This window comes from Cupressus sempervirens, chromosome 9, assembly GCF_028749045.1.
Source record: "Cupressus sempervirens isolate cs-2001-9-10 chromosome 9, ASM2874904v1, whole genome shotgun sequence".
NCBI lineage: Eukaryota > Viridiplantae > Streptophyta > Pinopsida > Cupressales > Cupressaceae > Cupressus > Cupressus sempervirens.
In genome coordinates this window covers 321746205-321770209 of record NC_143126.1, presented here as the reverse complement: position 1 = coordinate 321770209, position 24005 = coordinate 321746205, and the positions used below count along the sequence as shown (strand labels likewise).

Sequence of the window (24005 nt, the reverse complement as noted above, 5' to 3'; positions counted from 1 at the left end):
GTCATATGTAAGAGCATCCAAAACATAGATCCAAGCATGAGTAAGGCTCACAATATCAATGTTGATAAAAGGGAAGTCAAGCATGATATATGTAGTGCATATGCTGCATAGACTATAATCCTAGGCATAAATTTTTTTGTTGTCCAAATAGTCGAAAGATTGTTACTATTTTTTTTAATGTTTATTTTTTATGCACTAAGTTATTGTGGCGAGCACTTATGTAGTTTTGGAAGGCAGGGGGATAATGGCTGCAATTTCTTTCAGTGGGCCAAGGATGGCCCATCTACCTCAACCGCATGTAACTATACAGAAGATGAAAGGAATGGTTGCAAATTGTGCAACATTCAAGATACTGCTGCCAAGGAGATTGCTTCCACGGCAAAAGTTGAAATCATGTTTCAACGATGTATTATTTGTGTTCTAATTGCTATAATCGCAGTATTGGTTTATGGTGGTTTGGGAACAAATGCGTAAATATGGTTAAAAGACAAATATTGGAGATGTAAATTGTATTATGACTTTGTATACCTAATGCTAGACAAATTAAAAAAATGATATATCCATTTTGTTGTTTTCAACTTAATTATGATCGTGGATACTAATTTTTAAATGATTTTGTATATAAATGACCGATATATGTGTGATGTTATCTATTTATTTTTAAAAAGTTAAAATAATTTGAATTCCTCATTAACTTCAACGAATAAAACAAAAACAATATACATTATTTGAATTCCTCATTATTTGAATTCCTGTTAAGATTTGGGTTTAAAAATTTGTTTTTTTTTTTTAATTAAATTACATTGGCATTCATTTTGGGCTTGTTCGTGCAAGAATATATGTATGTATGTATACGTGTGTTTGTGCAGCAACAAATAAGTTCATACACCACTTAGTTCACAAATGGACAAATGACATAAAACAACCTTTTTATTCTTTTAGTGGTCAGTCTTAGGGTTGGAGGGTTGAATAGACCTAATTCGGCATTTAATGAAAACTTTTTTTAAAAGTCAACAAAGGGTGTTTTTGGACCAAATGCCCTCCAAATTCTGCAAAATTCCATCTTGATTCGTCGGTTGGAAACTAAGCTGCCCAAAATTCAGGCATAAAAGTAATCTTTGCTAAAACTAAGTGCACAAATAGTGTTTACAAAAATTGCATGCTCATACAATCAATCAGTTTTGTAATTTGCATTACACTACAGATTACTGCCTAAGTTTCCTGTTAAGATTTGGGTTTGAAAATTTGTTTTTTTTTTTTTAATTAAATTACGTTGGCATTCATTTTGGGCTCGTTCATGCAAGAATATATGTATGTATGTATATGTGTGTGTGTGCAGCAACAAATAAGTTCATACACCACTTAGTTCACAAATGTACAAATGACATAAAACAACCTTTTTATTTTTTTAGTGGTCAGTCTTAGGGTTGGAGGGTTGAATAGACCTAATTCGGCATTAAAAGAAAACTTTTTAAAAAGTCAACAAAGGGTGTTTTTGGACCAAATGCCATCCAAATTCTGCAAAATTCCATCTTGATTCCTCGGTTGCAAACTAAGCTGCCCAAAATTCACCTAAATTCTGCCCAGGTTCTTCTACAAGAATTTCCACAGAATTTCGGTCTTTGTGGAAAAATTTTGGCTGAATCTAACATGGACCAGACTTTTGAGCAAACCGGTTTCCGAATACCTAGGTCCACCACCGAATTTGGTAACGTAGCATATTTGACAAGTAATGGATCCATTTTTTGGTGAAACAGTCAAATAAATGATTGCATAGCTTCTATTGCAGTTGGATAGAGCATAGGAGTGAATGTCTGTTTATGAATAATTTGCTGGGCAGTCAAGTTTCTAGAAAGGGATTTCAGGTGTATTTTTAGCTGTGTTCAAATGCTGTGTTATTTTTAATTGAGGCTAATGTTTTTGTTTCTTTCGTTAAGTGTGTTAATTGCTAACATATGACTGGAATTGAATAAGGTGACCAGCTGAGTGGTAAGAGAAAGTTTGTGACTGTGTGATTACAGGCAGTGTAGTCTTTTTAATGTAGGGGGTTAAGGGGTTGAGGAAATGATTTTTGATAGAGAACTCCAGTTCATTCTGTTATTGAAGAATTATGTGCTGCTCCTGTCTTCTAAATTCGGGAATTGTTTCATTTCAGTAATTTTGAGTAGGTGTTCAATTGAGGTTGGTGCTTCAGCTACTGGAGTAGGTGTTTCAGTTGTTTAGAGTTGGTGCTTCAAGGAGAGTTGGTGTTCTGTGAGTCGATGCTCACTAATGTAAACTGGATTGGTGATCATTTTGTTAATGAAAGTTAAAGTATTTTGTGGTCTTGTTTTCCACAAGAATTTTAGGGTTTGCATCTTGATGAGTTATCTTTATGTTTCAAGTGGTTTCATACATTAAAAGTTCAAAAGTTTTGAAATACCGATTCACCCCACCCCCTTTCAGCATTTCTTGTGTGCTCTTCAATATTAACCTAAATCACTCGAGAAAAGTTAGCCTAAACTTCAGTCTTGGGACTCTTCCCTACATTTGTTGCCTTTTCTTCATTCAATTTTTTCCATAAATAATGACGGTTGATAATAGTATATACAAATGTTACACTAGATATACTAAACATATATAAAGTTAAAGCACATTTTTGAACACATTATGTGCTGATTATGCTGAAGAACAAATAGAAGTGAAATGGATATTACTGTAAAGAAGACACGGTAACTTGCAAACCATACCTTCCGAGGTTGAGCAACCATGTTACCATTGCTCAAATCTTCAACATCGCTTTCATCATGTATATTATCCCAGTTATCACCTGTAGGATTATGAAAGTCTCCACTATCACACATAAATGATGCTTCGGAGCTATGATTTCTTTCCATGGAATCATCTGCAAGTAGCATTGTTAGTAACAAACATTAGAAAACTCCTTTTAATAAATATAAGAAATATACATATGATTCCTGGAGGTATCAAACGCTTAAAAATCATACTGGTCCCAGTAACAAGATATATAATGTACCATTTTCTTTTCTTGCTCTCTTCCGAATGCACTGCAAAATTGCAAATACAATAACAAATAGTTACAGTTCAAGACACCGAAGTTAAAGATCAATCTTGAAGGTTCTTTTGGCATACAGATGAGCCACATTTCATTGCCTCTCTATAAGGAGGTAAAAATCAAGAGTATTTACAAAGAATATGGCTTACCAATATGGAAGGCAATACAAATAGCCTAATAAGTTCCTCTGGGTGATAATGGCAGTCTTCTGGGAGAATAGTTTCAATATAAGAATTACTCGGGGACAGAAGCAAGGACCGCTGATTTTTGGGTGGAGCAAATGCAGTGTTTTCAATATCCTGCGAATTCATAAAATCAACCAAAAATGGTTCTCTTTTCGCTTTTCCAGTCTTCTTTCCACTCAAGGATGAATCATCTTGAGCCTCGGTATTTTGTTTAATATCTACAAGCATATCAAAATTGAGTTATTCAGAAACAAATGTTAAAATACAGAATTAGGAAGAACATAAAATATGGGATTTCTGTGCTAGTCCTTACCTTTTGATTTATGTAACTTCCAGTGTTCTGGCCCTGCCCAAGCATTCTTGCTAGAGGGCATACCCATCCCCAGTACTAGAAAATCAACTGTTTTCTCGCCTAAAGAATCCTCATTAACTGCATATTCTTCTGTACATTCATTGGGTTTTTCCTGAAAAATAGAATTGAAAATTGATTGTGCATAAAACAGTAACTGTCATTAAAGAAGCACGTTTTAATCAATAAAGAAATCACATAATAGGGTTAGAATGCTATTGTTTAAAAGCTTATTGGACCTCATGGTTGTGACTATCTGGAGCAAAAGAACCCCATGAAGCTGAATCTGGGATCACATTATCCAATCCATCATTAATGTCTCCATCAGCTGTAAAGTTGTTTTCCAAATATTGAGGCCTGCCTTCATCTGTAACTTCATCATCACAAGATAAATCAAAATCTGTGTTTTCATGTTGTTTCGCTGATGCATCTTGAGCAGCATAGTCATAGGGATCATCCAGCAGCTTAACAATTCCATTAAGTGTGGGTGAAATTTCTGTTGAATCGTGCAGTGCTGCCAATGAATGCAGAAAAATATCTGGATAACAAAATTAATTTAGTCAAGTTGCAAACTTGGCATGAAAACATGAGTGTAATTTATATTTTGCAATACAAAGTAGGTCCAGCGATACCTTTCATTAAAGAAAGGTCTATCAGGGATGATGTTTCTGTATTTTCTGCTGCAGATGACTTCATACTCTTCTCTGGGGCATCCCAAGAGTCAAACACAATGTGGAAATCATCATACACACTTAGTGTATTGAACAGAAGACCCTTGGCTCCTCCCTCATCAAATTGTGCAGAAGTTTGATGGTATAAAGGGTCGACCGTGAATGCAACTACAAATATATTAATCAGAACTTGTCCAAATCAATCGAAGAGTTAACAAGACCTTCAATCCTTATGTTCTGATCATAGTTTGAAAATACATACAACTATACTGAAAAAGAAGAGAGAATATGCTTCCAAGGAAAGTAAGTGTACCATCAAACTTTTTTATGTTAAGCATCTCAAATGAAGGTTCCAAAGAAGCCGATGAAGCTGGGGTCTGCGGAATAACGGAAATATCACAAAAAAAATTCCGACTCATAAACAAAGCATCATTCATACATACCAAACACCCATAACCCAAGGACAGAGACCTTCTTAGGATGTTCCTTCCTCATTTCATCTTCCTCCACATCTCTAAGTTCTCCTTCTTCTCCATTTCCTATGATGACATTGTTGCAGGTTTTGTAACCAAAAATGTTTTATTGAAAAACGAATTGGAAAAGCACCATATTCGAATTAGATTAGCAAGTAAAATTTGTTATAAAAAACATAAATTAACATGCCATAAAATGCATGCACAAATGCTGCAAGAGAAAAACAATAAAACTAAAAAACATGAGGATTTAACTGACCACGATAAATGACATTTAGTATATATTACATTTACGCACTATCTAGAGCAAAGAAAGAAGCTAAAGATAACATTTATGATATTATCATAGAACTATAACAATTCACAACTACTGAAGTTGGTTAGTAGTAATTCATCGTAAACATTGCCCTTCACCAAACTTTGTACCATTATAGATGACTTCCATTTAAGGGACGCAAGGTGTTTCCCTGTACATTTTGATTCTTGCATGAAACTATGAACTGTGCATGTATATATGTGCAAAAGGTCAGTTGTTGATCACGAACAACCAGACACAACAAAAAGAGCAATTATGAATATTTAAAAGGAAATAAAGCTCGACTTTGAAAGCCATTATCTTGTCCTCAGACATACAACGCATGAAAAAAAAACAATACCTTAATGCTTTACAGAACCCAATAGCACAAGACACCTACAATTAAGATTTCAACTTAAGTATAATCCAATTTTTGCACCCCTTGGGGTTGGACCTCACATAAACTGGGTACTTCCTAACTACCTATTACAAAAGCATTTTAAATAATAGTTAAGCCTGCATGGCCTACAAAGATAACCAGCAGTATAGATGGTAGGAATCAGGTTGTTAATATGACATGTAACATTGGCAAGCAGGAGCACACTGTAGCACACAAAGGCATGGGCACTTACATGCCTGCACACAAAAGAATGTGTGTATGCAAGGGGTAGACTCAGGCAGTAAGTGGAGAGAGGAGGGGTGGGGGGGCACTAATTTTGAGCAAGATAATAGTTAAGCCTGCATAAAATGCATAAAAAAGAAAACAATACCTTATGTTTTACAGTACCCAATAGCACAAGACACCTACAATTAAATTTTCAACTCAAGTATAATCCAATTTTTACACCCCTTGGGATTGGACCTCGCAGAAACTGGGTACTTCCTAACTACCTATTACAAAAGCATTTTAAATAATAGTTAAGGCTGCATGGCCTACAAAGATAACCAGCAGTATAGATGGTAGAAATCATGTTGCTAATATGACATGTAACATTGGCAAGCAGGAGCACACTGTAGCACACAAAGGCATGGGCACTTACATGACTACACACAAAACAATGTGTGTATGCAAGGGGTAGACTCAGGCAGTAAGTGGAGAGAGGAGAGGTGGGGGGACACTAATTTTGAGCAAGATAATAGTTAAGCCTGCATAAAACTCATAAAAAGAAAACAATACCTTATGTTTTACAGTACCCAATAGCACAAGACACCTACAATTAAATTTTCAACTCAAGTATAATCCAATTTTTGCATCCCTTGGGGTTGGACCTCGCATAAACTGGGTACTTCCTAACTACCTATTACAAAAGCATTTTAACTAATAGTTAAGCCTGCATGGCCTACAAAGATAACCAGCAGTATAGATGGTAGAAATCATGTTGCTAATATGACATGTAACGTTGGCAAGCAGGAGCACACTGTAGCACACAAAGGCATGGGCACTTACATGCCTGAAAATAAAAGATTGTGTGTATGCAAGTGGTAAGTGGAGAGAGTAGGGGTGGGGAGCCCACTAATAGTGAGCAAGATAGAGTCACCTGCACTATTGCACACACAAGAATGTTTGTATGCAGGAGCCATCAGGTGGTGGCAAATGGAGCTAAAGGGAAAGAAGCAGGGAGCAGGGGAGAGGCAGAGAGAGAGAGAGGCACTTGCACCCCTGCTCATACAAAAATATGTGTACATAGGGAGGAGAGAGGGAGAGAGGGAGAGAGAGGCACTGGAGAGAGAGAGACAGAGAGAGACTTGCATGCCTGCAGATACAAGAATGTGTTTATGCAATGGAAGCAGCTGGGGATGGAAGTGAGGGGTTGGGGGACGGAGGGGGAGAGAGAGAGAGAGAGATGTGCCCACACAATTAATGTTCTACTGTTGCAGCCCTTGTGCTTGGACCTCATGGTCAAGATCGAGAGTAAACTAGGCCCTGCCAAACCACCTATTCTAAGAGCATTATAGACAACAATTAAGGCAGGTGTGACAATCATAAAGATTGGCAAAAAGATAGATGATGACAATGAGAATATAAGGATACAACAAAGAACATTACCAAGCAGGAGCAAACTATAAAGGACGGAGAGAAAGAGAACTTCCAAACATGCACACACAAGTGCTGTTTAATTTTTATACCCTTGGTACTAGACCTTATGACCAAGCTTGGAATTAAACTGAGAACTTCCAAACCTGCTATTCCAAGAGCATTGTGAATAACTATTAGCAAGTAAGGACTGTGTGACACCCACAAAGATCAGCAATAGCATAGATAATAGCTACCACGGTGTTGGGATATGATAAAGAATACTGGCAAGTAGATGTGTTATGCCAATGCAGCTTGTCCAGATTCCAGGCATTGCCCTTATTTTCCACAGACATGTCAGAAATTGTAGAAAGACATTTGAATGACTAACAAATTTATATTACAGAAGATAAAACTGCATCCAATAAATAAATTGACCTGTCATGATAACTGTCAACTATGAAAACAGCAAATTTCTCTCTCATTTAGTGGCATGCGAGTGTGAAAGACCACCCAAGGGCTGCTGCGCAGGAAACCTCACACAGAGATCTCACTTATGCTTATTTCAAAGGATTTAGGATAGCATCGTTAAATTCATTCAGATAAAATCAGTTGACGGATCCATTTATGAGGTTGCAGCAATGGAGGAGCAGGGATTTTTTGTCATTTTCAGAATCTGGAGGCCAATCCAAGACAATTGAGACATTCTATAGCAGCAACACTCACATTCCAGCCAGCCGCACCTTCCTGGTGCAAATTACAGCACTCCGGCTTTGTTACATCGTCTCAGAACAGTCAGATCAGGAAACTTCTTCAATAAGATCATATTGTACAGACGATAAGCTATAGCATTTTTCATCAGCAACTTTTTCATCCGGTCTGGATGATTGAATTGGGTTGTCTGGCCATCCGAGGGTTTAAAAGAATCAAACTTATGACTCTGTATTAAAGAGTTGTGACACATTGATTTGTTGCTGTTAGGAGATTTTTCAGATCTACTGATATCATTTGCTGATGAACATTCCCTGGCCTGAGGTGCTGAAGGGGAAGGGCACATTCAAATGCATTTATTGCAATCAAGAGAAAGTTTCTTTAGTTCTAATTTAAATAGTATTCAGAAATTGTTTCTTGTTATTTTTCTTGCAAATTATTTCCAATATTTAAAAACTTCAAGAAAACCAGAAAATTGCCGGAAAACAAAAAAATCAGGAAAGTGCTTAAAATTAGAAATCAAACAAAAAAACATCCAGAAACTTCATTTCCAGATCAAAAGGGCATATTTCAACTTCATTGAACTTATAGATATAGATTGGTAAGTTAATTTGCAATCCTCCATGTAGTTTATTGGCAGTTGACAGCATAAAAATTGCAAATTTCTGGAATCTTTCCAATAAAACTTGCATAAATAAGCTCCAACCAGTCATTGAAATAGCCAATTGATGTTAAATCCCTTTCCCAGCTTCATACATCAATCAACACCACATAATACTGACCGAGATTTCAAAAGTTGCATGAAGAGGGCAGTTTTCATTAATAGTTCAACTCTGGTCATCTCCCATTCTAAAGTTATTTTCTTCAGCACTGAGCTCACTCAGAAAACAAGAAGAAAGCCTACTGATAAACTGCAGAAACATCAATTTTTAATGATCTTACAGAGCAGTAGTTCAAACCAAAGAAAACAAAGCATTGCAAAGTGCATATTAAAAGGAAAAATATGAAAACATACCATTTAGTTCCTTCTCGATGCCATTTGTACGATTAAGCCCTCCAAGAACCTTGTACACTTCAGAGTAAACTGAGTCAACTCGAAACGAATAAATCTTTACACCTGCTTCCAATGTACAGCTAGCCTGTCAGATCAGTGACTTAAGGCATTAGTATTGATTACAAATTTGACAAGGCTGCATATCAATTATGATTATATTTATCATAAGGACTGAGGAATGCTATACGGAATCATGCCAATTAAGTCAACCTTGAGCTTATTACATAATACTTCACATAGAAATTGAAATCAACTCACAAAGGACGTACTACTATTGTATTACCACATACAAACAAAAGTTCACAAGAGAACCAATGCCCCAATTTTGAGTTTAATAGATACATTTGAGAACTCATTGATTCCAACGATAAAACTATAAAATCAGTGGCCAGTTTCTAAGAGCTACCCAAGGTGAGGAACCCTGGAAGATCTTAATTAGAAATAGTCTTGCAAGAGCTGTCCCTATTAAAGGATCTGCATGGAAGATTTGCATATGAGTGATATTTTATCTCGTAACTTCTGAGCCAAGGTAGCAGAATAGAATGTCTTCAAGGCTATATGGCTTTAAAGGTGGGGAATATGACAGACAGTTTGTAACAGATAACAGCATCATCAATGAGGACAAATTGATATGTGGTGAAAGGTCTGTGCGGTGGAGCTGAAGGCATGGTGACAAACCTTTAGCCTTACTGCAAGGATGCTCTATCGGAGTTGGGCAGCAAAAGGTATCAAATGTCTTGCAGATATCATAATATATGACAGAAAACTCTTGAGCTGGAAGGAGGTGTGGCAGAAATATGATGGTTTTCGGGCTTTATCCAACAACCCGGACAGCAATGTGCCAACACTTGTACACTAGTTCTTGGAGAGGAAACAATAAGAGAAGTACCTGAAAATGAAGCTTATTTCGCTATGAGCTACATCAATAGACTGCAAATTCATAGCATCCTATTTTAGATAGCAATCTCCAAATATACACCTATGCGAGGAAATCATTTTGCAGTGGCTTTTGACAATATTTGACATCATCAGACACTTCTTTCTGTTAATCAATGGAGCCATTAGAATCATCTGTTTGTGCTGAAACCTTGGAATCCTCAACCCAAAATGTGAATCACTTTCTGATACTCCAATATGATTAAGACTCTTGAAGCTATTGGACTCCAATTTTTTTATTCTTGTTTAGAAGCTATTGGATATTCATTGGGAATGGAGGCCAGAAAAACCCTCTTCACAAATCTCAGGTCACAAAGGAAAAACCAGAAATGGTGCAAATTTGGGTTGTCACTGTTCGCATTGAAGCAGATGAGTGTAGAGACTCAGTTACCCTATGCAAAGAGAGGGCGCTTTTATAAAGAGTGGAGATGGATAGCCTGACTACCCTTCGATCCACAAACAATGTGATGAAAATCGAGTTAAGCACTTCGCTCTGAAAGCCCTTCCAAACCAATTCTTTCTTGTCAATATTGGTAATGCCAAGGAGAAACAAAGGATAATGTACAAGGGGTCGTTTCTGATCAGGGATATTGGAGTTTTTATCAAAGGTCGATTCCCTAACTTTAACCCAAAGCAAGTCTCAATAGATGAAATCCCAATTTGGGTAATCTTGTACGATTTGTTCCATGAGTAATGGAATCTGGAAACTCTAAATATCTTAGGTAATAAGATAGGGGAGTTTCTGAAAGCAGATGAAGTTGATTAAATGGAGTTGGTGTTAGCAATGGTGTTCGAAAAACAAGCGAGGAGCGAGGGTGGTTTGGATCCAGATGGAGGATAGGCGGAGTCCAACAAGTTGGATAAAATTGAACTAATTAGAGGCAGAGTCTTATGGATCCCTTTGTTGATGGGGGGAAAGGCTTAAATGATGGGATCTTCTCCCCTCCCATGATGGACCTAAAGAAAGACATTCTGATTCAAAGCCAAGAAGCACATATTGAGGATAATGGACAGAAGGATTTGGATATTGAACAAGATAATCTAGTAGCATGTATAGCAGTCGAGTTTGAGAGAAGATGAACCCAGACAAATAGCAAAATAATAAAGGGGCTACTGAGAAGAGTAGTGAAGGTCCAAAGGAGGAGGATTGTTTTGTTTCTCTAAGGCCGCTAGGTGAGAAAGAGGTCCATTATTCTAACTCTCTATAGGATCCTTCAAATACAAGTTGGGATGAGCGATCAAGTCAAAGTGACATGATTTTTAAAGATATTCATGTCTCACCCATCCACGAAGAGGCAACAAGAATTAAGAAAGTGCAAGTAGAAGAGGATGGGGTAGCAGATCCTTTTGGGGTCCTAGAAGGGGAGGGAATTTCGAAGAAAAGAACCTAAGTCAAACTAAGACAAATTTCCAAAAAACAAATAAGGGATGCAAAAGAACTAAAGGCAAACTAATTAGGAGCTTTTGTAAATGGTTAGCAATATGGAAGACCAAGTTGTTGGAAGGATAGTTTGCAACTGACAATTTTGGGTAAATCTAGTGACAAAATAGGTAGACCAGCCACAGTGTGTGAGACAAAGTCTCTCTTATATTAAAGGGAAGGCTCCCCCTTCTCACTATTCCTTGGATCAACTCAAGGTAAGCAAGAAGTTGAAAGATTTATGAGGGGTGTTACCAATATTCATTCGTCTTAGCTTTCAGGAAAGTTTCCACTTACCCGCGAAGCGAGTAATTGGCAACATGAAATATCTAACTACACTTCTATCTAATAGCTAGAAATCGTGATACCGATACACAAACACTAACTCAAAGACTAGCTGAAAGTGTACCAGTTTAACTCTAGGTCCTGTTTTAATCTATTCTATAAGAAAAGCCTCTACCATTGGGGCACAAATATTTCCAAAAGTAGGGGAATACTAACTATTTTTCATGAATTTAAGATGGTAATACTAGCTACAACCAAAGCTTTTAGTCTATGTATCACCACAATCGCTCCTAGTCAAAGCTTCAGCTCTGATTGCTTCTTAACTCACGACACTCTATTATTGAACACACAATAATAACATTAATCAAAGACAATAGGCACAAATTACAGCCAAAGCTTCCAATTTGCTTTATCACAATTGCTTCTTGTCAAAGTTTCAAATTCAATTGGTTCTTTTATTCACTTTTCTCCCAAATTCGTACTACACAATCAAAGTTATGCTTGCACAAGTGTGGTAGATCTTTCTTGCATACAACAAAAGATGATTTTTACAATGAGGGGGCACTCCTTTATATAGGCAAAGGAGTTGAGGAAAAGATGGAGGAAAAAGTGAGAGCAACTCAACCAACTTGACCCGGTCTAACTAATAAGAGAAATAGTGTAAATCGTATTACATGTAATTACACATTTTCATGTAATACATCCTCTTATATTACAAACATGCAAGAAGAAGAAAAAGAAAGTGTTGAGGCTTATTGATTCTAAATGAATCAATCTTGTAGATTGTTGGCAAAGGCCTTGTACTTGATGATGCAATCCCGGATGATAACAGGATCGGGAGTTCTTGTATTTCTTGCCACTGCATTCACCTTAATAATCATGATGTTGAATCTTTTGATAGTCTTTCACTCACTTTGATGAATTGTTCATTGTCACTTTAAAACTTGATGTGATCAAGCTTTTTCTCGTTCAAGTTGTTGTGAATTCTCCTTTGTAGATTGGCACATTCTAGAGTCTCTAACACTTTGAAAAACTTCTTGATGGTGTTCGGAGGTAAACTTCGAACAACTTTCTGACAAGCATCTGCAACTTCTTTTTTTGTGTGAAACAAAGTGCTTGACGCATTCCGACACGAACTCAAGTTCTCGAACAACCATTGGGAAAATGAAGGTCAAATGAATTACTACTTCTTGATAATCAAAACATGCCTTTTTGACAGGATATCTTTGTTTATCTTTTTGAAAAAGTTTTGACATATCTTGAAGAGTGTACCGTAACATGAAGATGATAACATCTTCCAATGAGATTGAATCCTTGAGAACTTTGGGATTTGAGTTACAATGACGAATCCATGAGGGGTGGGTATTCGAAGTATGGATTCGACACTTACGGAACACATATGATGGCTGGAAATGAACCGGACAGCATATGTATTTGGATGGAAAGGGCCAAAGTCGAGCTTGGGAAGATGGATTGCATGTGGGCAATGATGAGCTTTCGTGGCTATGGCCAAGAATGCAAGTTGGGATGCATATAAATGCGTGCAATTGATAGCTTTTGACTTTAAAAGTGTGACCTTTAGTCACAAACGGGTTCTCGGGATGTCATTACACATAAAGTGGATTACATGTAAAACAAACATGCATTTAGGTTCAGAAGATGGAAATGCATGTAAATGGGAACGAAGGATGAGATTGTTGTAATATCCCCATCATAAAATAGATTATTTATCAAATCTTTGTTAGTGGGCCGATTAATGTAAAATATCTCGAACCCATTTTAGTTTTGCTTCTATAGGTAAGTGTAGTTGTCGGCTATCTTTGTACACCATTGGAAAGTTAACCCGATGGGTATTTAAGCACAGCTTGTAGGTAGTTGTAAGTATGCAATTTGGATTATTTCTTTCTATTGCGAATTCTTGTTGGGGTTCTCTGTTGTTCACCATTTCGGAAGTGAAAGACCTTCCCTATTTGGTTTTGTCCGATTTTGGTGGTATTCAATCCTCACCCTATTCAATCACCCGTAACACTTCGCTCAGATCTAGCAAGTCAGAGCACCATCATATTGCGAATATTCATTGTGTTTAATTTGATCTACTCTCTTATCCTTTGTAATTCCATTTACTCTTTATCTGCATTAAATCTCGTTGTTTGTTCACACTATCTATTGGTTTGCAATCACTCTTTGTACATCACCAATACAGACTCCTGCCATCCATTTCCAGCCACTACCATACATCGTACGACCTCCAAGTTCAGTCTTAAGCTCATCGTACATCCCTCAGCTTCCATTACTCCACTGTACGACCTTCATTAATCCACCGTACGGCCTCCATTATTCTATTGTACGATTGTCGTGAGCACATTCCCACCGTACAACCACACACACATCCCATCCATAAGGCCTTGTTGCTTCCCACCGTACGGCTCCACCGCTTTGATCACCCGTACAGACATCACCTCGTGCATCTTTCCTTCAAGATTGTACGGCCATTCCTGATTTTGCCACCGTACAACAAGATTTTGGTCAACATATACCACTATATGGACTCTCCTGTGCATCCCTCCTTGATACCATACGACGTCTGTAAACACACGCCAATAATTAGTACACCATTGTTTTCGATTGTTTCCTCTCTGAAGAGCGAAAGGTAACATTACAATTGCATGTAATCGCATGTGGAGAATGAGATGTAGTGTGTCATGACATGAAAAGTGAAATTTCATTTAATTGCTCTTAAAGTATAATTGCATATGAAAGGAATGGATGAATTATGCCTTGGCATGTAATGGCGAATATGGAATGAAGTGATGCACTTTCACGAAGAGGTGGAAGGTGGAGTGAAGTGAAACATGCTCAAGTCTTTGGGAAAGAACTTGCAATTTCTTCCAAATGAAGAAAAAGGAGAAAGCAAGCAAGCAAACAAACAACGAAAACAAACAAGTACCTTTGATCTTAGACTCAAACATGGCAACAAGCAAGTTACTTCATAATGCAAATTCGAATTTGATATTTGGGAAATAACCAAAAGTATGAAAATGAAAATTTTCATCATATTTAAAGGCAAAATGCACTTTTCATGGCATATATATGGACAAGTGTGCAACTTCAAGCACAAATATGCATCTAAATAGCAAGATAAACATGAATTGATGAGCAAGTTTGAAAATGTTCACTTGGAGACCATAGAGCCAAAATAGCAAGAATCATAGACTTTGAAGACCAATTCTCTCCAAATCCAGATTTTCAAACAATAATTTGACTTTTTCATACTTCCATTCAACAAATATTAATGAGTAATGAAGGGTCAAATTTGACATGAGAATGCCAAAAACGTTGTCTCCAAAGGCAATACCATGCATTAAAACTCAAAAATGACCTCTATTGATCCAAACATATGGGCTGGAAATGTCATTTTTTGAGTGTTTTTAACATAAATGTCTCCTTTTAATGCAAAAATCTGGGCCATTTTTTTCAAAAACGTGGCTCACAAATGCATCTAAATTCATCGCTTTTAGCTTGGATACGCAAAAATGACTTCCCCAAATGCTAATACATGGATCCAAATACAAAAATGTGGCTTCAAAACATATAAAAATTTATTAAAAAATGCAATTTTCTGGTTTTTAGCAAAAATGTGATTCATAGAGGGCATGAAATGAAGTATTTTTGACATCTAAAGACAAAAACGTGTTTATATATATGTGTGTGTGTGTGTGTGTGGATTGAAAGCTCGGAACAACTTCTATTTGAGCCAAAAAGTGATCAAAACTGCCCCAAATCTAGGCTTTTTTCATAGAAAGGTGGTTCAAATGCATATAATTTTTTTATTTTTGATTTGGATATGCAAAATCATGACCCCCAAATTCATATATGCATTAAAACTCAAAAACACCCCCCTTGTAATGGATTTCAAGCCATTATATGGACAGATTTAAGCATTTTTGACGAAAAACATGTTCTTGGAGGAGGAAAATATCAAGATTTTTGCCCTAGAATCTTCAATTTCGGGTTTCTTGAGGACATAAGCATGTTTTAAATGCAAATCACACCTTTTAGATGCAATCACATGTTTTAAATCATCAAAAGTGACTCCATAACAAAAACGCACCTTTTAGGTGCTATTGCATGTTTTAAATGGAAGCCACAAGCAAAAATGCACCTTTTAGGTGCTATTGCATGTTTTAAATGGAAGTCACAAGCAGAAATGCACCTTTTAGGTGCGTATACACATTTTAAAAACTTCCAAAAATGAGTCAAAAGGAAAAAACACGCCTTTTGGGTGCAATTGTATATTTTAAAAGATATATGTAATATGCATGTCTCACCTTTTGGGAGTCATCGCACATTTTAGAAAACATGTTTTATGTGTTTTTACATGGCATTTTCATTCAAAATCACACCTTTTAGGTGCAATTGCATATTTTTTATGAAAATGTGCTTGTAGACATGTTATGCACAACTTAAGTGATGAATTAAGCACATGTCAATTTAATTAATAATGAAATATCACTCAAATGGGTCACCAATGATACTTACACTATTATAGTTAGTATATAATGTGCAAATATCATTTTAAAAGTAATATTTACTAGGATATTTGATTAAAATTCAAAAATTAAATCAAACAATATAGTTAATTTAGTCACTTAAGTAAAAAATTAAAAAGCAACACAACTTAAAAATATAAGATAAAGTGCACTATAGTTAATTTAAGTGAAAACTAAAAGGATAAACTAACTTATAAACATAACATAAAGTGAACTTATGTTATATTTTTCAAAAAGTGAATGTTAACTTAAAAATATGACATAATATTTTTAATTCATGCAGTTGCGTGTAAAAGGTCCAATTTTTGGGCACTAAAATGGTTATATCTTTTGATTGCCAACTCTGATTAGGCTCTAAGATATACCAAATCGAAAGGAAAACTAGAAGAAATGATTTGAGCAAAACCAAAGGACCAAAAACCAACAAACATACACTCAAAACTGAGAAAAAGGATGTTGAAGGCTTCAAAAATCAAGCATAGGCTCGACAAACAGAAAAACTAAAAAGACTAGATGAAAGCCTTCAGTAAAAAGATTCATTATATCAATTGGAATTTGATTGATTGATCAATACTAACCAATTAAATAATCAACTAAACTCAGAGAAATGTGAAACTAAGTTGAAATGTTTCGTACTGTTACCTACATTTTGTGGTGAGAGAGTGCAGGACAACACAAGTTAAGACTCAAGAGGGACTTGTTCTATCCTAGACAGTAATGAAGATGCTAACATGGAATGTCAAGGGTTGCAATGCCCCTAACAAAAGGTGTTGAATGAAAAGGTGCTTTTGTCGCATGGAATTAGATGCTAAATGCTAGCAAACAAAACTCAAGCAAGAGGAAGTACCTGACTTATTTTGGTATTAAGAAGTTATGGTCTAGTACCTTTGTTCGTTCTAATGGGGCATCAAGAGGACTAGTCTTTTTATGTAATCCAAGAACAATGAAGGTAGATTGTATATCGCAATCAAAGTTTTGGAAATTAGTTAAAGTTAATTGATGCACTTGTGCACTCTCTTTTTGTTCGATGTATATAACCTGACTAAGACTAGGGGGGAAAAGATGTGTGGAAAGTCATTCAGATATTATGAGCAATAGGAAAACGAGATTTATATCCTTGTGGAGATTTCAATGCCACCCTTGAGCTGGAGGAGAAGAGAAGTGGGAATGGAATTTTGAGTAATGTTCAATCTGATTTCTAGAACTTTTTAACAAGGAATGGGATGTGGGAAGTGAAGACCCGAAATGGGGTATTTACATACACCGGTAGAAGAAAGGGCTTCTCTAATATAGTCGAAAAACTAGATTATTTCTTTTGGCAAGAAACTGGGATTCTCTTCTTTTGATCTTTAAGTCATCTATACTTCTTGCAACTAGTTCGTGTCATTTTCCAATGGCTCTATTGGTTTAAAAAGGATGTGATCCCCCATTAAGACGTCCTTTCGAGTTTGACAAAGTGTGGTTTCAAGAAGCTGGTTTCATGGAGATGGTGACAAAATGGTGGAATATCTTATAGAGATTGTAGCTGCGATAGAGATCTTTATCTCTCGGCATTAATACTATTGTGGTCACCTTCAGTTGAAAAGGACATTGATGGTAAATTATAATATTAAATATAAAGACATGTCATACGACATCCATTGTGGCATGGAATTATGAAGAGTTGTATTTCAAAATAAAAAATTATGTTTTGGGGAAGTTAAAGAGACCTTCAATTGTAATGTGAAAATTCTCTCTATGTATTATATATATATATCATACCAAGAGAAAGACATTGTACACTTGAATTTTTAATATCTATAAAGTGATCTTTCTTGTGTGGTTGGATTTTTCCCTTCATTCTAGAAGTGTTTTCCTAAGATATTTTTGCGTCTCTTGCATTTTTTCTAGGTATTCATTATTGTTGTTTATCTTAATTTTCTAGGCATTAAATGCAAGAGCTAGGTTTGATAACACCATTTAAGGAAAAGTCTCTTTTTGTAATATCCCCTTTCCAGATATTTTACCAAAAACCCGTGATATAAAGTGCAGAATTAAATCTGAACAGTAAACCACTATTCACTATAAATTTCAGAACTTTAATCGATTTCTAACCAGCACATTTGCATACAAGAAACTCAGAAAAGATTATTTTATTTCCCCAATATTCAAAAGTTTATACAACAGCAACAGCAATACAATAACAGATTAATACCAATAATTCTCCAATAACATTATTGTATTTTACAACAGCAAAACCAACAGATTAATACAAATAATTGTCCAATAACGTTACTGTATTATACAACAGCAATACAATAACATGCAAAAATCTCAATAATCCAATCTTATAAACAGAAATAATAGTCAGATTCGCAATGTATATTGAACCTGTAAGAAAGCTAGATTTGCGTCCAACCTTCAAATGCTTCTTCAAGGGTTTGTGTCCTAGAAGAAATAAGCAACAACTGTTTCCAGCTCCCAGACTAATATTTGTCTTCAATATTATTATCTTCATATATCCTCTCATGTGGAGCTTGTTGTACCTTTATTACTTTTCCCAATGAGATGCACGCTCATTCAAGCAATGTGGGATAAAGCAACTTTTTTGTCCTTTAGTCTCTTAAGTGAACATAGTATCTTTTTTAAATAATGTGACAAGTTAAATGAACTTAAATGGTCACTTAGTCAATAAACCATATAGTCATCAGGCATTAAAATAATTGACGAAATGAACTCTAATGAGCGTGTGCAATAGCTCATTGGAAAGCTCTCAACGAGACGCTTCCAACCCAACACTAAGGTACCGAAAATGCTGAGCTCTGATTACTTACTAAAAATAGTAAGCATCTGGACAACCTGCCAAAACTGCTCTGATGAGTCTGGAATTGAAAATATCTAGGCCAAATCTCGAACTGAACCCCGTAAAGAACCTTTTCACCCCCGAAACTAGACGAAGTGAGCTAGCCACACAGAATTATAATGTCCCAAAAAAAGAGGACATTTCACTTTTCATGTATCTATTATGATTTTATATTGCTTTTTCTATATGTAAGTGTTGAAACTCTACCAATTCAAGATGAACAAAAGAAAATGTACTCTTCTTGATGAAATATCTGTGACATGCATCGTGTCTTAGTGATCGTGTCTTCTGTTCTATTCTTTGTATCTTTCATTTTTTGCGATGTTGGTGGTTGTGTTACTTGGAAATTTATTTTCTTTCTTTGTTTGTGATTGTGCGATTCATGTTTGATGTTGTAGGTCCTCTATTATTAAATGTTTGTTGGCAGCCTTTGATGTCTTGGCATCTATATGCTTAGTCAGTTTATTTCCATGCATATACACTTCTTGCTTTGATTCAATGATTTCATTGTTTTCTCTATGATCTTTGTTAAAAAATAATTTAAGATGCTGGGATGGATAGATTTTAAGTCATGTGAATTTCTTAGGTTGAACAACCCCTTCATTTTCAGTAAATCAAAGATTTTGAAGTAGTGTAATTTGTTAAACTGTCACAGTGTTTTGGAGTTCATTCGATCGAGCAACTTTCATTCAGGCTCCTCGCCATGTTATCTCCTCTCAATCGATGAAAAGTGTCAGATATTTGTGTCTTCCTGAGGCTCATCTTCGATGAATGAAGAGTAACTCTGTCAATATTTAACATCTCTTTCCCAATGGGAGTTGGCAAGTGAAGTTTTTCATGCACATGGATTCTTTTCCACTGTGAAGCTCCACATGGCTAAAACAGCAACAATAAGTATTCATACTTTTAACGGCATTGTGTCTCTAGAAATTTTAACTCCAGCAATCTCCCTTCCTCAAAATTGACAGTTTATGTTCAATGGAGTAGCTCTTGTGTCCTCTTTCAATCGGATGACACTCTATCATTATTCCTTTAGCATTTCTTTTCTAACGCATACTCAAGATATTGTTTGTGCTTTCATTGTTGTGAGAACAAATAGTTTTTTCTTACCGTGCTCTTTGTGCAATGTGATTTATTATATGAAACTTTGAATCTTCATGCAGAACACGAGTTTTATTCCAGATACTATTCAGAATTCAGCTTGTAAAAGTTATGTGAATTTATAATCGACTCTGACAATTTGGCAAAGATTCGTATGGACTATAATATGTAGGTGCAACTTAGAGAATTGACCTGAGATGTTGAATTTAGATGCAGCGCTTGTTATTGAAACTAATTTGTTAAATAATTATTGAGGTTATCCAAAACTCCGAAGACCCTATGGCAGTGTCTATAGCGGCAGAATGGGACGCTGTAGACAATTGGTATAACCGAAAACAAGAAATCTATTCTATGGCCTGACAATTTCGCAAAAAATTTGTATGGACTATGATATGCAAGTACAACTTAGACAACTGATTTGAGATGTTGAATTTAGATGCAACGCTTGTTATTGAAATTAATTTGTTAAATAGTGCTTTTGTCGTTGAGGTTATCCAAACCTCAAAATATCCTATGGCAATGTCTGTAGCGGCAGAATGGGAAGCTGTAGACAATCAGTACTACCAAAAACAAGAACTATGGCCTAACCTATTTTGGAGGGCCTGTTGTAATCATAATGGATGATTCTAAGATAATCTAGTTATATGTTAAGTTAGCAACGCGTAAGTTGGGTTCGTCTATCAATATAACATTCACAAGGAACTTCAGCAGCCCCAAATATGTATGGGCAAGGACTGTAGGGAGCAGAATGTTATCAAATGTGTTATTTGGGGAAATGGAGTGTTTTGTCTTACAGATGCAAATTTGTTGTTTTGTATTCCTAATTTGAAGAGTCGAAAAGCAATTGGGCTTGCAAATTCTAATCTAGAGGTGCCTCTGTTGTCTATGATAGTAATTGAGCCTCAATGTGCAACGTCTAAATGCTTCTTGTCATGAATGATTATGTGCAAGTTGCAAAGATAAGTATTGTATAAAATTGCAAAAATAAGAATTTTATGATTTTTTTTAATGTTGTAAAATCCCTAGATAAACATAATGCAAAGTATAGAAGAAGATCTATGACATAAACATCTTGAAGTATTGAGAAATTTAGACATGGATGTAAGGTTAGACTAGCATCCTTAATGACACCTATTGTATTGACAGATGACCCATCTAACTGTACTACACCTTTCTTCAAAGGTTGATATTTCAGCCCTAGCTGGTGTGCTACCTTTTTAGGCATGACCAAGCTTGTAGCTCCATTGTCAATCATACAATTGTGAACCAAATTGTTACCTATAATCAATGAGACATAAAAGGGGGGAGATTTGACAGTTGGAATTGCTGGTTTGCTGCTATTTTCTTCATTATTTGTAAATACAGCACTTGTTATATTTTCACCAACACTACCTCCTTTTGACAATTCAGATTGCAAAATATCAACTTGACCAGGAATCGCCAAAGAATTCCACATATTGATAGATACGTTCATTTTCTTCATATTTTCAACAACATTAAAAGAGATTGTTGTATGTACCTTAGGCTATGATTTTGTAAGAGCAGGTTGTGCTTGTTGTTGTTGTTCTGTATCGGAATGTGGAAGAGTTGTTGGTGGAACTTGCTGGTTTGTTGGCTTAGATGATCCGACAACAGTTGCATTACTTGTATTGCTGTCATTACTGATATTTTGGTTGTCAAGAACTCTCTTTTTATTTCTGGAATAAACAGCAATCTTAGGATCATCACCATTTAGACCACAGAACTCGTCCCCTTGCTAGTTGAGGAATGAAGCATCTGCAAGAGGTATACCTTGTTGCTATTCTATTTTAGCCTTCGGTGCATGCTGCATATTCATAGCATTTTGTACCATCGAAGCTTGACTAATCGCACCATTTGAACACGCAGCTTAACTATGGGGCTGATTGCATGGAAAACACCACCCGTATTCGGCAGTCATATTATTTTGTGTAGGTACAGGTACTATATCCTTTACCAAATTCACAACATTAAGGGATGTTGGATTGTAAGGTCTCCATGGCCTCTAATTTATATCCTGTCTATTTCCAACATTATACCCTTGAATATTTTGTCTATTCTAAGATTGACCTTGGTTTTGTTGCTGATATCCTTAATTTTACCACTGATAGCCTTGATTCTGCTACTGATATCCTTGATTTGAAGCAAAATTTTGTGCTTAAAAGGGCTGCCTTGGCTGAAACTGTTGCTTTATTAGATTAACCAATTCATTCCCGAATGTTTGCATTAAGCTTTCGATCTTTTACTAACTTTGCTTAATCTGTTGCAACTCCTGAGAAAGTCCTACAACCAGTTGGCAATGAATTGAATGATGCCATTTGCAAAGGCATATTAGGCTGTATATTCAAAAAAATAGGCATAGGAGGCCTAGGAAAGATTTTACTTGCCTAGATAAGGTTGTCTTTTGCCTTTACTGATATAGTATATGATTGTGGCAGTGTAGTACCTCCCATAGATTGAATCATGATAGAAATATCGCTGTTCAAACTCTTTGAATAATACAAAAATGCGTGATCAACACTTGGTCTAATAGCAACAGGTATCCTATCCCACATTTTTTTTAAACGTGTATTACAATCAGTCATCTGCTCTTGTGGAGCCCTTTTTATAGTTGTCAGTTGTTCTACCAATGACAAGTGATCAGATTTATCTTCAAAAAATTGGTGAATCCACCCGATTCATCCCATGTGCTTATTGAAGCCATCGTAAGCTTCTGAACTATTTCAATGCTCTTCCTTTGAATGAAGCTGCCAATAATCTGATTGCTACATTTTCTTGTGTTACATGATGAACATTGCAGAGGGTTGCTACTTGTGCTTTGACTCTCTCTAGTAAAATACTGTACCCCTTTTAGGGCAGCCAAAGGGATGTCATTATACTATTGAAGATTTAAAGAACCCCCTTGATTAAAGGGCACAAAAGAAAAAGCTCTTGGTTGTGCCATGAATGGTAGCTAATAACTGATATGTTGTTGGTGTATTGAAACTGCAGCTAGTTTTGAAAACAAATTTGTTGTGGAACTAGAGCTTGTTGTTGTATTCGTAAAAGTAAGAGAAATTTCTTATTCAAAAGGCTCGATTCTCCAAGTTGGACTTGCTGAATGTCTATCATTTCTTCTACCTGCATGGCTTTTCCTTTGATAAACTTGAGTATCTAGTGCTAATTGTTGATTCCTCTTTGCTGGTTTTGTCCTAGCAAGGGTTTTCCCACGCCTTTTAGGTGTTTCAAGCTGCAGATATTCAAATGTATGCAAGCTTCTAGTCTGTACTTTTTTCATTAACAGCACTGATTTGCACTTTTCTTTCCCACAGAGTCACCAGATATGCAGATTTTTAACTCCTTGAGTTGTACTTTTTTCATTAACAGCACTGATTTGTACTTTCCTTTCTCACAAAGTCACCACATATGCAGATTTTAAACTCCTTGAGCAAACAATAATTATACCCTATTGTTTGCATATCAAAAACAGTAGTAACTTCCTTAAAAAATAAGGCAAGTGTCCCATCGAGCATGCCAAATATTGTTATCTCCAAAATTTGTACCCTAATTTGCTTTAAGTCCAAAAATTGGAACAACCAAAGGTTGTGGGTAACCTATGACCCGATTGAACCTCCGGATTTTAGGCCTGTTTCTGTCTAATATATCTGATATCTCACCTATGCTAATGAAGACGTGAAATTTGTATGGAAAAGGGTAAAGAGGTAAACTTGAAAACTGCAAACCTAAATGATAAAAACTAAGGTGATACATCAGAATTGATAGCACAAAACACTATTATACTTGCAACACAATGAACAATTTCAACAGATAACCACGAAAACGCAGCTTGAAAGAACTATTAATTCATATCAATATTTTAAGAGAAGGTTAAAATATGAATATATGAAAGGAAATCAATCACAATTGAATATATCACTAAGCAAAACACAACTCAAAATCTATGAAAAACAGATATCATACATGGAAGATCCAAAACAAGACATAATTCAAAAGGTTTATCAATAAAACACAAATGAATAACATCAATCACCACACAACATACACCA

The 24005-nt window shown here is 35.9% G+C and overlaps 1 protein-coding gene across 2 annotated transcripts in view; it reads right to left on the bottom strand.

The window, feature by feature from the left end:
- LOC149538665 (condensin complex subunit 2-like) overlaps positions 1–24005 on the bottom strand; it is a 91085-nt gene that overhangs the window by 32088 nt on the left and 34992 nt on the right. For both annotated transcript variants that reach the window (XM_089799995.1, XM_089799994.1), the window contains exons 3-11: positions 8769–8892; positions 4732–4799; positions 4574–4637; positions 4222–4428; positions 3829–4127; positions 3554–3704; positions 3205–3458; positions 3017–3047; positions 2730–2884 (exon numbers count right to left, since the gene is read on the bottom strand). In XM_089799995.1, coding sequence (XP_089656121.1) covers positions 2730–2884; positions 3017–3047; positions 3205–3458; positions 3554–3704; positions 3829–4127; positions 4222–4428; positions 4574–4637; positions 4732–4799; positions 8769–8892 — 1353 coding nt within the window. The remainder of the gene's footprint in view (positions 1–2729; positions 2885–3016; positions 3048–3204; positions 3459–3553; positions 3705–3828; positions 4128–4221; positions 4429–4573; positions 4638–4731; positions 4800–8768; positions 8893–24005) is intronic.